The sequence below is a fragment of the Myotis davidii genome, unplaced genomic scaffold (assembly GCF_000327345.1).
Source record: "Myotis davidii unplaced genomic scaffold, ASM32734v1 scaffold663, whole genome shotgun sequence".
Classification (NCBI taxonomy): Eukaryota; Metazoa; Chordata; class Mammalia; order Chiroptera; family Vespertilionidae; genus Myotis; species Myotis davidii.
Genome location: NW_006295816.1, coordinates 6,659,831 through 6,673,779, shown reverse-complemented (window position 1 = coordinate 6,673,779; position 13,949 = coordinate 6,659,831). Strand labels below are relative to the sequence as shown.

At 42.0% G+C, this 13,949-nt stretch overlaps 1 protein-coding gene across 1 annotated transcript in view; it reads right to left on the bottom strand.

Annotated features, from left to right (window-relative positions):
- Positions 1-13,949, bottom strand: part of ULK4 (unc-51 like kinase 4) — a 284,250-nt gene that overhangs the window by 92,269 nt on the left and 178,032 nt on the right. The window contains exon 35 of the mRNA XM_015568398.1: positions 11,134-11,145. Within this exon, the coding sequence (XP_015423884.1) occupies positions 11,134-11,145 (12 nt within the window). The remainder of the gene's footprint in view (positions 1-11,133; positions 11,146-13,949) is intronic.

The window sequence follows — 13,949 nt, the reverse complement described above, 5'->3', positions numbered from 1 at the left end:
ACCACAGTAAGATTTGCCTTCGCGGGGAGAACAGTCTGAGCACAACACTGGATTAACTGAATGGTGTGGGGTTTTGTGAATGGGTCGTTTTCAAAATGCACAGTAACTCAAAGAAAGCTCACACCACAAAACCCAAAGGAGGCCCTGCAGTGAAAGCTCACAACACAAAACCCAAAGGATGCCCTGCAGTACTTCCTGTACTCCACAGCAAAGAAAGCCCGGAGCAAGCAGGGGCCAGCACAGCTTTTACATACACATATTTAATGCATATGTTCATACAGGGCTGTGTGTGTGTGTGTGTGTGTGTGTGTGTGTGTGTGTCTATGGGTGTGAAAACTGTATGAAATCTTCTGAGGCATGCCCCTTAGAGTGTTGCTTACTATTAACTTGCTTGGAAAAATTCACTTCCTAGAAGATATAATGGAACACTTTGAACTTGTCTGTGTCCAAATCATTATCAACTAAACAGGTAGGAGAGAAAGCATTGTTTTTGCATGTACTCAAAGGTTCTTTTTAAAAAACTGGGTGCTAGAACTAAATATAAAATCTAAAACTTCTCAGAAAAATCATAGGCAGAATCTTTTTGACCTTGAGCGAGGGAATCATTTCTTAGCTAGAACTGCGAAAGTACAATGTACAAAATGGAAAATGGACTTCATCTAAATTTAAAAAAAAACAACTTCACTTTGAAAGACTGTCTAGTAGTTCATTAAATGCTCAATACAAGGTAGATATTACACCACCACCCCCATCAGAAAGGGTCCCTTTAATGGAGACTATGAAAAAGTGTTGCATCAGACCCCCAAACTAGACCATGCTTCTTGCCCCAAGTAAATGTCTCCCCTCTATACACTTTCTGGATGATGCACATCTTGTGATTATATGTCCATTTCTGTCCAGCAACCAGGACTCAAGGCCGAGACCATGGCTCAACTTTTGCAATTATATTAGATTTCATATTTGTATGAAAACTCACCCTATCCTACCTTCATTGATTTACTCATGTTTTCTACTTTATAAAGGATCTCCAGACTTGAAAAAAAAAAAAACCCAACTAAGTTTGAATTTCAGGTAAACAATGAATCTTTTTTAGTGTATGTCCATTTGGCATCTTATATTTTATCTGTCAACCCTAACTTTATTGTAAACATTGTTATTAGCTAAATCCAATGTTTTGTGGGAGAGATGAGATCATAGACACACACATATATTCACATAAAACTTGGAAATATCTCAAAATAAACATTTTGAATTTTAAAACTGTATTAAAACAATTTCAAATCACATTTGTACTGCTTTGTTCCCTTTATGTAAAAGGAGAAAGATTGTGAAATGCAATCTACACAGTACAATGCATTTCAAAATCTTTCTCCTTTTACAATCCATTTTAAAAAATATTGCCTGGTGCAGTGTTTTGTCAAAAATTATATAGGAATATTTAATGTCAGAGAATATATTAACCAAGAAGAAAAAAATAACCACTTAATAATAACAATATTTCCCACCCTTTTTTGCTATCTAAAAGCACCTGAGGAAGTAGCCCCTCTGTGTTGCTGGGACATCTTTAAGGAGAATTCACAGCAGCCATCCATCCTTACTCCCCTGCATTTTAATACAGCAATTGCTTTGCCCAAATCGGCTGAAGAGGCAGCAGAAACTATCATTACGCTGATGAATGGCAGCAATTCCAGATGACATCACCCAAGGAAACACCGCTGCCCGCGGCCCTGACGCTGCCCGCTTTGTCTTGAAAGGATGCTCTCATTTCACTGACCCCAGGCTCATTGTTACTAAACGTAGAAATTTAGAGGGAAGAAAACCGGCCACTGCCATTACTGATTTAGTTATTAGTCTATAAATCATTGAGAGTTAAAAAAAAAAATCCAAAAACAAGTTGAAAGACACTGGTAGGTCAACTCAGCCTTGACCTCTGGGCTTCTGGCACTGTCCTGACTTTGCTGACGAACTTCCCATTTTCCTGGCCAGGCACTAGAGAACGGGGCAACGTTCACTTCAGAATCGTCACCAGTCGATGCAGGGGGGTTAACCCGTTCTCTCAAAGCAGCGCAGCTGCAGGAACCGGAGGGGGTGAAGCTATGCCAATGCTGCCTGGCTGCCAAGGTGCGGGGTTCCGTGTAGAAGCTCTGGCCTGACCACGTGTCACCTGCTGCTCTTCCTGACCTTCCACCTGGATGTGCAGGTGGAGGCTGCTGCCACTGGCTGGGAGAAGGATGCTGGAGAAAGTCCTCCAAGAAATAACCTAAGTGTCACGATGCTTGTGCCCCTCACCAGCCATCTTCCACACGGGAGCCCCAGCGGTTATCTTTAAACACTTTGATCAGATTCCATCACCCTCCTGCTCAGAACCTTCAGTGGCTCCTTGCCATCTTGAGAAGACAGTCCGAGCACCGAACTGTGGCCCACAGACCCTGCCTGAGCAGTGGGGCCCTCTGCCTGCAGGACAACAGTCTAGACAGTGAGGCCAGGGGAGGGCAAGACAACAGAGTCTCCAGAAACGTACGTTGGGTCATCATTCACCGCTGGGACCACCATGGCTTAGATGTTCTTATGGCGACATTATAGCCAGTGGGTAGACCCACGCGCATGGAGCTTAGAGGACAGGTCACGGCTAAAGACACATGTTTGGAAATCCTCCAGGCACGGACATCACGGAAAGCAAGGAGCTGAAGGAGTTACTGGTGGCAGCCCAGCCCCAGGCTGGGGGTGCGGGCTTTGGAAAGCTTTCCCAGGGGACAGCCTCTCCTCCCTTCCACCACCTCCCTCCTCAGACAATTCAGGAATGCTTCACTCTTGGGGGTAGTTTCTGCTCAGCATCAGCTTATTCAGGGAAAAGTCCTGGCATCATTTGGGACACATTCTAGGCTCCTGGGTCTTCTGCATGTGGAAACTGGCGAAGGGCATAAGGAGGGTCGATGGCAGAGCTGATCACATACAGACTTCTGAAAACGGCCCTATTTTCATCTCCTCCCCGAGGCCAGAGGTGCTATGGGGCTCAGAGCTGGGAGGCAACACCAGGCCACCCTCGCACCCCTGCAGGGCGTTTGGGGCAGGGCTTCCTGATCCTCTGTGCCTCCTTCTGCCAGCCAGAGATATGCTGAACCCTCAATGTATTACCAACTCCTCCCCTTCCTCTTCATTGTCATAAGTTGATTCCTTTTTGAGTTCTGTACGTTGATGTTAAAGCAGTGGTTCTCAACCTTCCTAATGCCGCGACCCTTTAATACAGTTCCTCATGTTGTGGTGACCCCCAACCATAAAATTATTTTCGTTGCTACTTCATAGCTGTAATGTTGCTACTGTTATGAATCGTAATGTAAATATCTGATATGCAGGATGTATTTAGGCGACCCCTGTGAAAGGGTCATTCGACCCCCAAAGGGGTCACGACCCACAGATTGAGAACCGCTGCTTTAAAGGCATTTTGGGAGGCAGGACTGAGTGTGCGATAAAGAGCAATGAAAAGAGGCCTTCCTGTCAGGATTCTTTTGGCAAACCTCACACTCATTCCACAGTGTGAGGATCGTTTTAATGAACTAAAAGCGTGTGAATGGAATTACAATAAAAATTACTTTTAGCCCAATAGGCATGGCTCAGTAGTTGAGCATCGACTTATAAACCAGGAGGTCACTGTTCGATTCCGGACAGGGCACATGCCCATGTTGTGGGCTCGATCCCCAATAGTGGGCGCGTAGGAGGCAGTGGACCAATGCTTCTCTCTTATCATTGATGTTTCTATTCCCCCGCCCACCACCCGGTTCCTCTCTTTGGCACGTCTCTCCATCCATTTAGGTCATACTTTACGTCTTTCAAAATGTTCTACAGTTAGCATCATGATTTGCATTTTCCTGTTATAGTTATGTTTGTCCTTTTTTTATGAGATGGTTTTAGTCACACCTATAAAAGGATTTCCCCCCATTTCTATTTCTATCAGATTAATTCCAGTATAAAAAAAAAGCTTTTGGTTTCTGTGTATTATATTCTATGCCATGAATTACTGAAGTTTGCTTTTTAGTTTCAACAAGTTTTTTATTTTAATCTCTTATCTAGGTATGAAAATTCTCGCAACTGCGAGTAATAATCAGTTTCAGTCTTAATATTTATTTTTCTTCTCTGTAATATACCACCACCCATCGCTGTTGACTATTAGTGGTGGCAGAAGGGACTCCTCTTTTCTCAATTTTAATGAAAATGCTTTCAGTGTTTATTAATTTCTAGGAAATAACTTTCAACATTTTGGAAAGATTCACTCTATCTTAAATAAAGTTTTAAAAAATTAAGAGTGGCCAGTTGAACTTTTTTAGCATTGACCATGTTTTTATTTTCCTTCAATTTCTTAAAATTATTAAATTATACTTTTCCAATGCTTGAACTATTCTTGAATTCATGGATCAAACCCTATTTGGTCATATTGGTCCTTTTAATACATTACTAGATTTGATTTACCTTTTTTTAAAATTTTCTTACCTATATTCATAAGTAAACGTGATATTCAATTGTTCTGTATTATTTTAAAGTAGGCTATGGCTTTAGACTTTTTACAGCTTTATGACAATGAGCCAGGGAGCTTTCCATCTTCCTCTACACTCTGAATTATTTAAATAGCATAGGATTTGTCTAGTCTTTGAAAATTTGGAACTCATATGGAAAACCACTTAGTCCTGCACTATTGCAATGACAGATCTTGGAGATGCGAAACAACACATTATGAAAATCCAGGTGTCTGGTATCTTTTTTTATATTACAAGGTGTTTTTTTTTCTTTTGATAGCAACTAATGGGATTCTTGTATTTGCCCTGCAAGCTGGCAGCCCTTCTCACTGGTTGTGAAAGAAATCTTAGCAGAATAAAAGAGGAAAGTGTTCCTTTTCCCCCTCAGCTGCAGAAAAGCAGGTTCCATTTCGTGTCCTAAAATCATCCTTGAAAATGTCATTTCTAATAAGGCAGTCCTGTGAGACATCTGGAAGGCAGAGAGGGTGCCCGTGTCCTGGGTGATCAATGTTCAACTTTCAAAACAAAAACCATTCTGATTGGGTCTCTTACTAACAATGTTTGCTTTGGTGATGATGCTTGTATTGACAGCACTGAATTTCTACAGGATATACATGCTTATAAGATTTCTTTGTTGGATCAGCATATCCCTCTTTTCGACCTGCTTATGGTTAAAACAAATTAGACCTGTATTCTTTCTTGAATAAAGTGGTTGAGCGGCTTACGTCATTGGATGGTTAAATTTTAACTTCTGAAGTTTGATATTTTTTGGTCATTTATAATTTTCTATAAAAGTATTCCCTCTATATTTCAAAGGTTCATGCATTCGTATTATACATATTTCACATTTGAGTGATTATATTTCCTTTTCCCTTTCCTAATGCTGTAGCCATAGAATCCAAATTAAAACTGAGTTATCTCATCTTTACCTGTCAAATGGACCCAAAAAACTTTAGGCTCAGAAGATGCAGTGCTGGTGAAGATACAGAAAAACAAACACATTTAATTACCTTTGACTTGAATGTAAACTGCTAAAAATCTTTTGGGAAGTTATATGGTAATTAATGTTTATTAAAATTTAGAAGCACCTTGTGATGGAACCATCTCACTTGTAGGGCACTTATCTAACAAAAGGAAATGCAGAAGCAGCTAAAACCAATCATGACTGCTGTGTCATGCTTATAATAGCCAACCATGGAAACAACCTGAATGGCCATCCACCAGGAAATGCTTGAATTAAATAAATAATAGTGCACCGATACCATAAAATACTATGCGGCTGTTAAAAAGAGTAAGATCAATGTATAAGTATCGACTTAAAAAGATGTCCATAATATTGAGATAAGTAAAAAGAAAAGTAAGTTACAAAATACCTACACTATGGTTCTATTTTTAGAAATGAAAGCCAGAACAATAAAAAGAAACTCAATGGTACAAGTGCAGGTGCTTGTAAGCAGAGTGGAGAGAATGCAAGGACACATCAAAAGTAAGCAAGGTGCCTGGCCAGAATGAATTAAGTGGTTGAGCGTCGACCTATGAACCAGGAGGTCACCAGTACGCTCCCTTGTTGCGGCTTTATGTAACACTAACTTAACTACAAGGGAACAAGACAGTTTTATGAAATGTCCAGAAGGTCATCTGGAAGATGTCCTCTCTAATTAGCATATTACCCTTTTATTAGTATAGATATTTCTCTCCCTTCCTCTCTAAAATCAATAAAAAATATTAAATTAAAAAAAGTAACCCTGGTTACCCTGGAGTAGTGCCATGTGTAAAGGGAAGGGACACTCTAGTTGTACCTTAATCACCTGTAAATTTTTTGAATTCTTATAATGTGCTTATGGCACCTTTTGTAATTCAAATATATGAAATAAATCTGCCTTCCTTACTCCTAACATTTTTAAAGGGGGACATTTCCTGGGCACCCTCTGCAGTGACCCTCATGTACTGACATACGTCAAATGCAAGATCTGCTGTTACAACCAGTGACCATGGAGAGGCATGAAGGGCCAATCTGCCTTTATCAGCTCCAGTAATAGACTGTCAGGATTTCTCATGACGGTCAAATAATGAACAAAGGAAACTTGGAAATGTAACTCTTTGTTCTAAGATTCAGAAATGTAGTACAGAGCTCTATAGCTTAGAGTTCTTAAAATTACTGTTTACTGGATCCGCGTTGTTGGAAAAATACTCGAAGTCCTCTCTATGCTAAAATAATCCCTTCTGAAGAGCTCCTATCTGAGTGAGATAGGCTTGAGGTAGAGAATGTACCCCAAAGGAAAAAGAACAAGAGATAGTACATTTATTCCTGAAAATGGGTATTTCCATTAAAAGAATGGATATTTAAAATTGCAAGGCTATTAAACTTTTAAAACCACTCCATAACTCACCAAACTAGGCCATTCTTACAACTGGAAAGAAGAAAAGTCTGTCTAAAATTGGTTAAACATAGTTATGGCTTTATTATCTAGACATTTAGAATACATTCCATGAGGCTGTCTTAGCTTTACAAATTAATGGTTCATTTATTCAAAGAAACTGATTCAGAATTAAAATCAAAAGGAGATTGTCTACCTACGGTTTTACTCTGTAGGATGCCGTGGCCCCCAAACCACCTTTACCCAGAGCTCGGCCTCGTACACCTTCGTGCCCCGTGAGGCACGTGGGAGCCTCGACCCCGGGAGCTGACGCAGCCGTTCCCCACCAATAGAGCCTAATATCAGGGCGACGAATTGCGGAGCCACAATGGAAATGCTGGGAATACCCCCGGGTGCATTATCTCAGCACATTAATGAGGCTGCTCACAAAGTGGGTTTATTACAGTGAGATAGATGTTTATTAGATCAGTAATATGATCACAGGACATACTGTATGGAAAGGGCCTCGGGGAGCCGTAGACAGGATAATGTTGCAAGCATTAAACGAAACAAAAAAGCCAAACATCGTTACCAAAACTGCTAACTTCACTGTGTCCCAGTTACGGGTAAAGAGCCACACTATTAACTACACACCCTCTTTTTCTGCTCCAAAAACGATGCGCAGGCATGCTTTCTGAGGTTACACGAAATTACGGGACTTTTTTCAAGGTGGCAAAAGTAAAACACAGCGAACTCAGGAAGTCTACTGCTCATCTTAAACACACCCCACTTCTAAAGACAACTGGGCGTTGTATTTTGAGACTAGTCAATAACGGGTTTCTCACCGCACATGTAGTACTACTGAGTAATAGAGATAAACTACTGAGTAACACATCACTAACCACCATCACTAACATACAACACAGAGACAACAGCACACACTCAGGTGGGGGGCTTACAATGTGCCCAGTGCCGAGTTCCCCACGCATTCTCTCTTACTTCTCCCAACATCCCTGTGCGGTGTCCGACCTTTTCCTTTCCTGGACGTACAAACGGAGACTTACCCACTGCCCACGGACATTCACCTGATAACCGATGAAGCCAACTCAAACACCATGAAATGAACAGGCGCTCAGAGATGACCCCACGGAGTCATGGGAACATCACAGCGCCTTGCCAAGCAGCCTCCCATGAAATGTCAGACTAATAATCGGGTGACAGTTTTGTGTTCACTTGTTAAAGGCGCAAGCATCTCTCTTTCTGTCGCTGTGACCTGTAAACACACAGCTCCGTGTGACGAGGAGTTGCTAACCCTAACCCCTGCCTCCAGGAGCGAAATGCAAGACTCACTACAACCAAGGACAATGGTTGGGAAGACGTGAGGGCTCCGCTGCCTTTAACACCTTTTCCAGTTTAAAAATCTGGCATAGATTTTGCGAGGCTGAGATATTAAAGAGCAGCATTGACAAAATAAAATGCAATCAGTATGACCTTGAAGGAGAGAGAAAATAATGCGGGTATAGGCATGGCAAGTTATCTGTTAGCTATCAACATCTCAGCTTTTTAAATACGGAGGTTTGTGGGGGGTTTTAAATTGATTTCAGAGAGAGGAAGGGAGAGGGAGACAGAATCATTGATCGGCTGCCTCCTGCAGGCTCCCTACTAAGGATCAAGCTCGCAACCCAGGCATGTGCCCTGACTGGAATCAAACCGGCTGACACTCACAGGGCAAGACCTCAGCTTTAAATGGAGTTTCCATCGCTCCAAAAGAAACGACACGCCTTAAGTTTGACTGTTTCTCTCTGATGAACCAGTGGAGAAAAGGTGCCTTTTCACTGGGAAAACACAGTCCTAAAAATGCAGCTTTCTCTGGAGGGTGACACAATGGAAAAGCACAGCTCTCTGTGTAAACCGAAGGAAACACACCGGAACAGCTCGCCCACCTAGAGACCACGACTCACCCCATGTCTGCGGCGAGAGGTCACTGTCATTCCATCCGCTGTTGTTTGGTTTCATTAGGATGACATCACATTAAGTCAAAGGGATGATGTTCCATAGAGCAGTGATGGCGAATCTTTGGAGCTCGGCGTGTCAGCATTTTGAAAAACCCTAACTTAACTCTGGTGCCGTGTCCCATATAGAAATTTTTTGATCTTTGCAACCCATAGTAAAACAAAGACTTATATTTTTGATATTTATTTTATATATTTAAATGCCACTTAACAAAGAAAAATCAACAAAAAAAATGAGTTCGCGTGTCAGAGGTTCGCCATCACTGCCATAGGGTATTCTTTGCTATTATCTCCTAGGACCCAAACTCCCAATTATTTAAAGATTATGGTGCCAAGAATAAGTATAACCCACTGTATTCAAAGGAATGGCATTTTTATAAATATGCAGCTGCTGCTCCTACTTATCAAATAATTGCATGGCAAAGGATAAACAGAACCAATGAAATAAAATCTCAATAGTACTTGATATTGAAATCTTTTACAAATATACCAACACTCAGATGTCAACCTAATTCCTTACAACAAAATAATCCTGAATAAAACAAATACCTGATGTCAAAACAAACACACGCACACCTGAAAAGAAATAGAAGAAAAAGAAAAGATGGGTGAATATAATCCTAGAATGAGAAGGTGGGAAGGCTTGTAAACATGACATAAAACTCAAAAGTCATGAAGGAAAACACTAAATTTGACTACTAAATGAAAACTACCTTTATAACTAAAGCACCAATAAAAAATAGAGAATGGGGGGGAAAAAGTCTTTCTTATGACAAAAGGATATACTTCTTAATATACAAAGAGCTCTTAAAAATCATTAGAAAAGGTAAACTAAGTAGGAAAAGATAGTCAGATTACACTAAACCAATTACAGAGAAAGGACACACAAATGTCTAATTAACCCACAAAAGATGCTAAACTTCACTCACAATAACATAAACACAAAACATCAAAGACAAACCAGGCTTCACGTATCAAAAGCAAAGATGCTACAATTCCATGAAGCTGTCGGCAACACAGGGAAACCGGCTTCTCTTTCGGTGAGGACACTGGTACTCTCTGCCTTTGAGGAGGGCACTTGGGAAATATAGACCCAAACTAAACACGGACAACCCTTCTATCCAGCGTATTACATGGGGTCTCCAGAGAAATGCGCCAATGGCCATCTATGGAAAGAGAGTTACCAGGGAGGACTGGCGCACACGATTTGGAGGCCGAGAAGTCCCACGATCCACCACTTGCACCACGGAGGCCCAGGAAAGCTGGTGGTGTAGTTCCTGCCCGGCCCCAGACCCAGGGAGCCCGTGGTCTAAATCCTAGTCTGAGACTAAAGACCCAAGAACCAGGGGCTCCAGAGGCCGGTGTAGACGGCCCGAGTCCAGCAGAGAGCAAATCCGCCTAGCTCGGCCGTCTTGCTCTATTCAGGCCCTCGGTGGATTGGATAATGCACCCCCCACACTGGCCAGGACAGACTTCCTACACTTAGTCTGATTCCATCTCATCTCTTCCAGAAACACCCTCACAGGCACACCCCGAAATAATATTTTACCAGCTATCTGGACCTCCCTCAGTCCAGCGAGGCTGACACACAAACAGCAAGCAAACCACCTAACAATTCCGTTTCTAGGAATTTATTCTATGATCATATAACTATAAACAAGCATAACTATATCTAACAAAGATATTTGGTGTAGCTCTGTCAGAAAAACTACCCCCCCCCCCAATAAATGTTCATTAATAGGGGAGCTAACCAACTTCATTATGGGATATTCATTCATACAGTGCCACGGTCATCAAAAATAGTTAGGTTTATATTTTGCTCAAACACACTGAGAAGGGGGGAACCAAGTTAGAGATTTGTATGTAAAAAGGGGACATGTATACACTCATTTATACACATATATGTAGATACGCACATATATACATATAATTATAACAGCATACTTTTTCCCCTGTGGGTCTAGACGTGGAGAAAGATGTTTACTCTTTATTTTTTAACCCTTCTGAAGAGTTTGAGTTACTTTTTTTTTTATTAAAGAAAACCTTTATTGTTGAAGATATTATATAGGTCCCCTTTTCCTCCCATTACTTTTAACGTGTACATATAATTGTTATGATTTTAATAAGACACTAGCACATCGAATCTCTATGTCAAACGCAAAATATTTGGAAGCAAAAATGTAAAGTACTATAAATTGTGCAAAAACATTAAAAAATCAGGTTACTGTTAACAATAAAAATACACTTTTAAAAAAACTCAGAAGGGAGCTATTCTGCCAACATATCAGGATGGCAGACTATTTCTTCATTTTTACCTTTTGATATTATGTATGTGAATATATATGCATGAAAATATATTCCTTTACTTTATTATTGTTTCATATTTCAGTATTTTATATTTGCCTGGGTTAATGGTCCAAGTGTTTGAATTAATTTTTAAACAATGACCTACTGGAAAATGGATTTCAATTCTTAAATATTCCATTTATTTTTCTCCAGTGATAAATTAAGAGAAAATGATCACTGGGTTAATCCGTGAGTTTTCTGTATTTGCAGTGTTTCTGCATGACGGATTTTGTAATGATCTCAGTCTCCACGTTCTCAACAGCTTTGAGGTGTCATTTAAAGCCTTTAGCCCAACATCCATGTCCCTGATGGTAGAATGACTCCAGGAAATGAATCCCACATGCGAGTCTGGAGTGATGTCATGCTATTGCTCCTGAAGACCGCTCAATCCAAAGACAGACAGAAACTATGGAAACGTAGCTACTAATGACCCTAGGGAGCCCAATCCAAGTGAAAATAAAAATACCTAGAAGACACACACATGCGTCCAGTCCAGAATGACGATGCACCGATGTCTAAGAAGTATGCTGATGAGTTCCCTTCAAGGCTATGATTCTTAATCTGTTGTACCAGATCATGTAGGCATGATCCCAGGTAAGCCAAAGACTACTACACAAAATTGTACGTGAGGATAAGCTGTAACTTTGTACTTAATAGGAGTACAATTACTTTTCCGCCCAACTGATACTTTAAGAGTGGGAAGACAGAACTGCATGCAACCAATATTCCTTAAGAATATTTCTGGTTGATACACTTTAAAAACACTGTCCCATGTCACACTGATTTTTCATTGTCCCTTGAGCGAATTTTAAAATGCTGGAGCCTGAAGGGGCTGCCACAGATGCTCTAATCCAACCACTGGCTTGTCGGCAGGAAACAGTCATTTTAAGTCCCGGTGAAGCTTTCGAACGAAGTGGGTGAAAAGGTGCCTTATGTGCTGTGCCAACGGGCTGCACGGGGTCATGGATTAGGAATGTCAGGGGCCAACTGCCCCGGATGCCGGCTTGGGAAGGGGGGCGGGAAGCCATGCTCTCTGACTGTACTTAGAGATCAGATTCGGGGCTGCTGCTGGTGACGTGTCCTCAGCAGAGGGGGACACAGGCCAGCTCCCTCAGGCAAGGCCTCAAGAATTAATTACGATCAACAAGTGTCGTAAGTAATATAGATCCAAAAACCCACATCTGCTTTTCTCTACAAGGAACTGCGATTCTTATATTTCATGGATGTGGCACAGGTGCCAAGACATGGAGCTGAGTGTGAAAACAGAAGAGCAACATTTTAGAGGTCAACGTCAAGCTGTATGTTCTGCTGAGTCCTATCTACCTGCCTGTGTTGGAGGACCAGATGCCAGTTCATGATAGCCCAGCAGAGCCAGTGCACTGCCGCAGGCGGGCCACCCACTCAACACAACAGTATGCTGGCCTTTCCTGGCAGGGTCACGAGTGGATTGTGTTGACAGCAGCTCCGGTGAGAAACTCGGGTGCAGAGCTGGTGGACATGTATGACCTTTTCCCACGGTGCCGGCCGGGCAAAGAGGGTGGGAGGGACGAATCACCCGGGAAGCTTGGACTCACCTCTCCGATTTCACTCTGGGATTTCGAATCCAAATTTAGGGGGAAAATTTGACTGTTCACGAAACAAGGATAAGGTATAGAAGGCATATGAAGCTAAAATGATGTTCCAGAGACTTCTCTCCACCTGAGGGCGAGAGCGTCGGGGACCTTTGGCAGGAAAAGCGCTGGCAGCCAGCCCCGCTTCGCCGCCTTGCACACCGCACTCTGGGCAGAGGCCAGAACTCCCCTTGGTCCCCGCTGACGAGGGTGACAGACGCATCTGAACGCTCCTGAGTGACAAAGGTCCTCAACTCGGGAAGAGTTGGGGTCATTCATTGTTCATTTGTCTACTTTTTTCAAGATAAAAATAACTTTATTGCATATTCTGAAATCCATGCTCATTGTAACAATACCCCCCCCCAAAAGTGGGAGGAGACAGCACAGGAAGCCATTTGTTTGTTTTAATTTTTTAAAATATATTTTATTGATTTTTTACAGAGAGGAAGGGAGAGGGATAGAGAGCCAGAAACATCGATGAGAGAGAAACATCGATCAGCTGCCTCCTGCACACTCCCCACCAGGGATGTGCCCGCAACCAAGGTACATGCCCTTGACCGGAATCGAACCTGGGACCTTTCAGTCTGCAGGCCGACGCTCTATCCACTGAGCCAAACCAGTTAGGGCAGGAAGCCATTTATTTTTAAGTAAAAAACTGTTGAGAAACACAGTTAAGCCCTCGGTATAAATCACTCCACCCTCGCTTCTCTTGTGTACTTTATATAAACATGTGGAGCGTGACATAAATCAGCTCACATTATAATTTAGTTCTGTATATACTAGATTTACAATACCCTGGGTTTGGGGGCCTTATTCGTGCATCCCACAATTATTTATTGAGCACTTGGAAAGTGCCAGGGAGAGGGCTGGGAACTAGATAGGCATGTGAGTTCTGTCAAGATAGTGGGTGAGACTTCAAAATTCGCACCACTACCTCCAGAATAACCAAAATAAACATGTAAAGATACAGATTAATAACTCTGTGGACCACGCAAAAGCTTGAAGTTCAAAAGCAGTCAGAAGGAGCAGCCAGGAAATGGATCTTCAATGTAACGGGGCCACCGCCCTCCTCGCCCGCCCCCCCGGCAAGGAGAAAAGCCAGGCACAGAGTGGGGC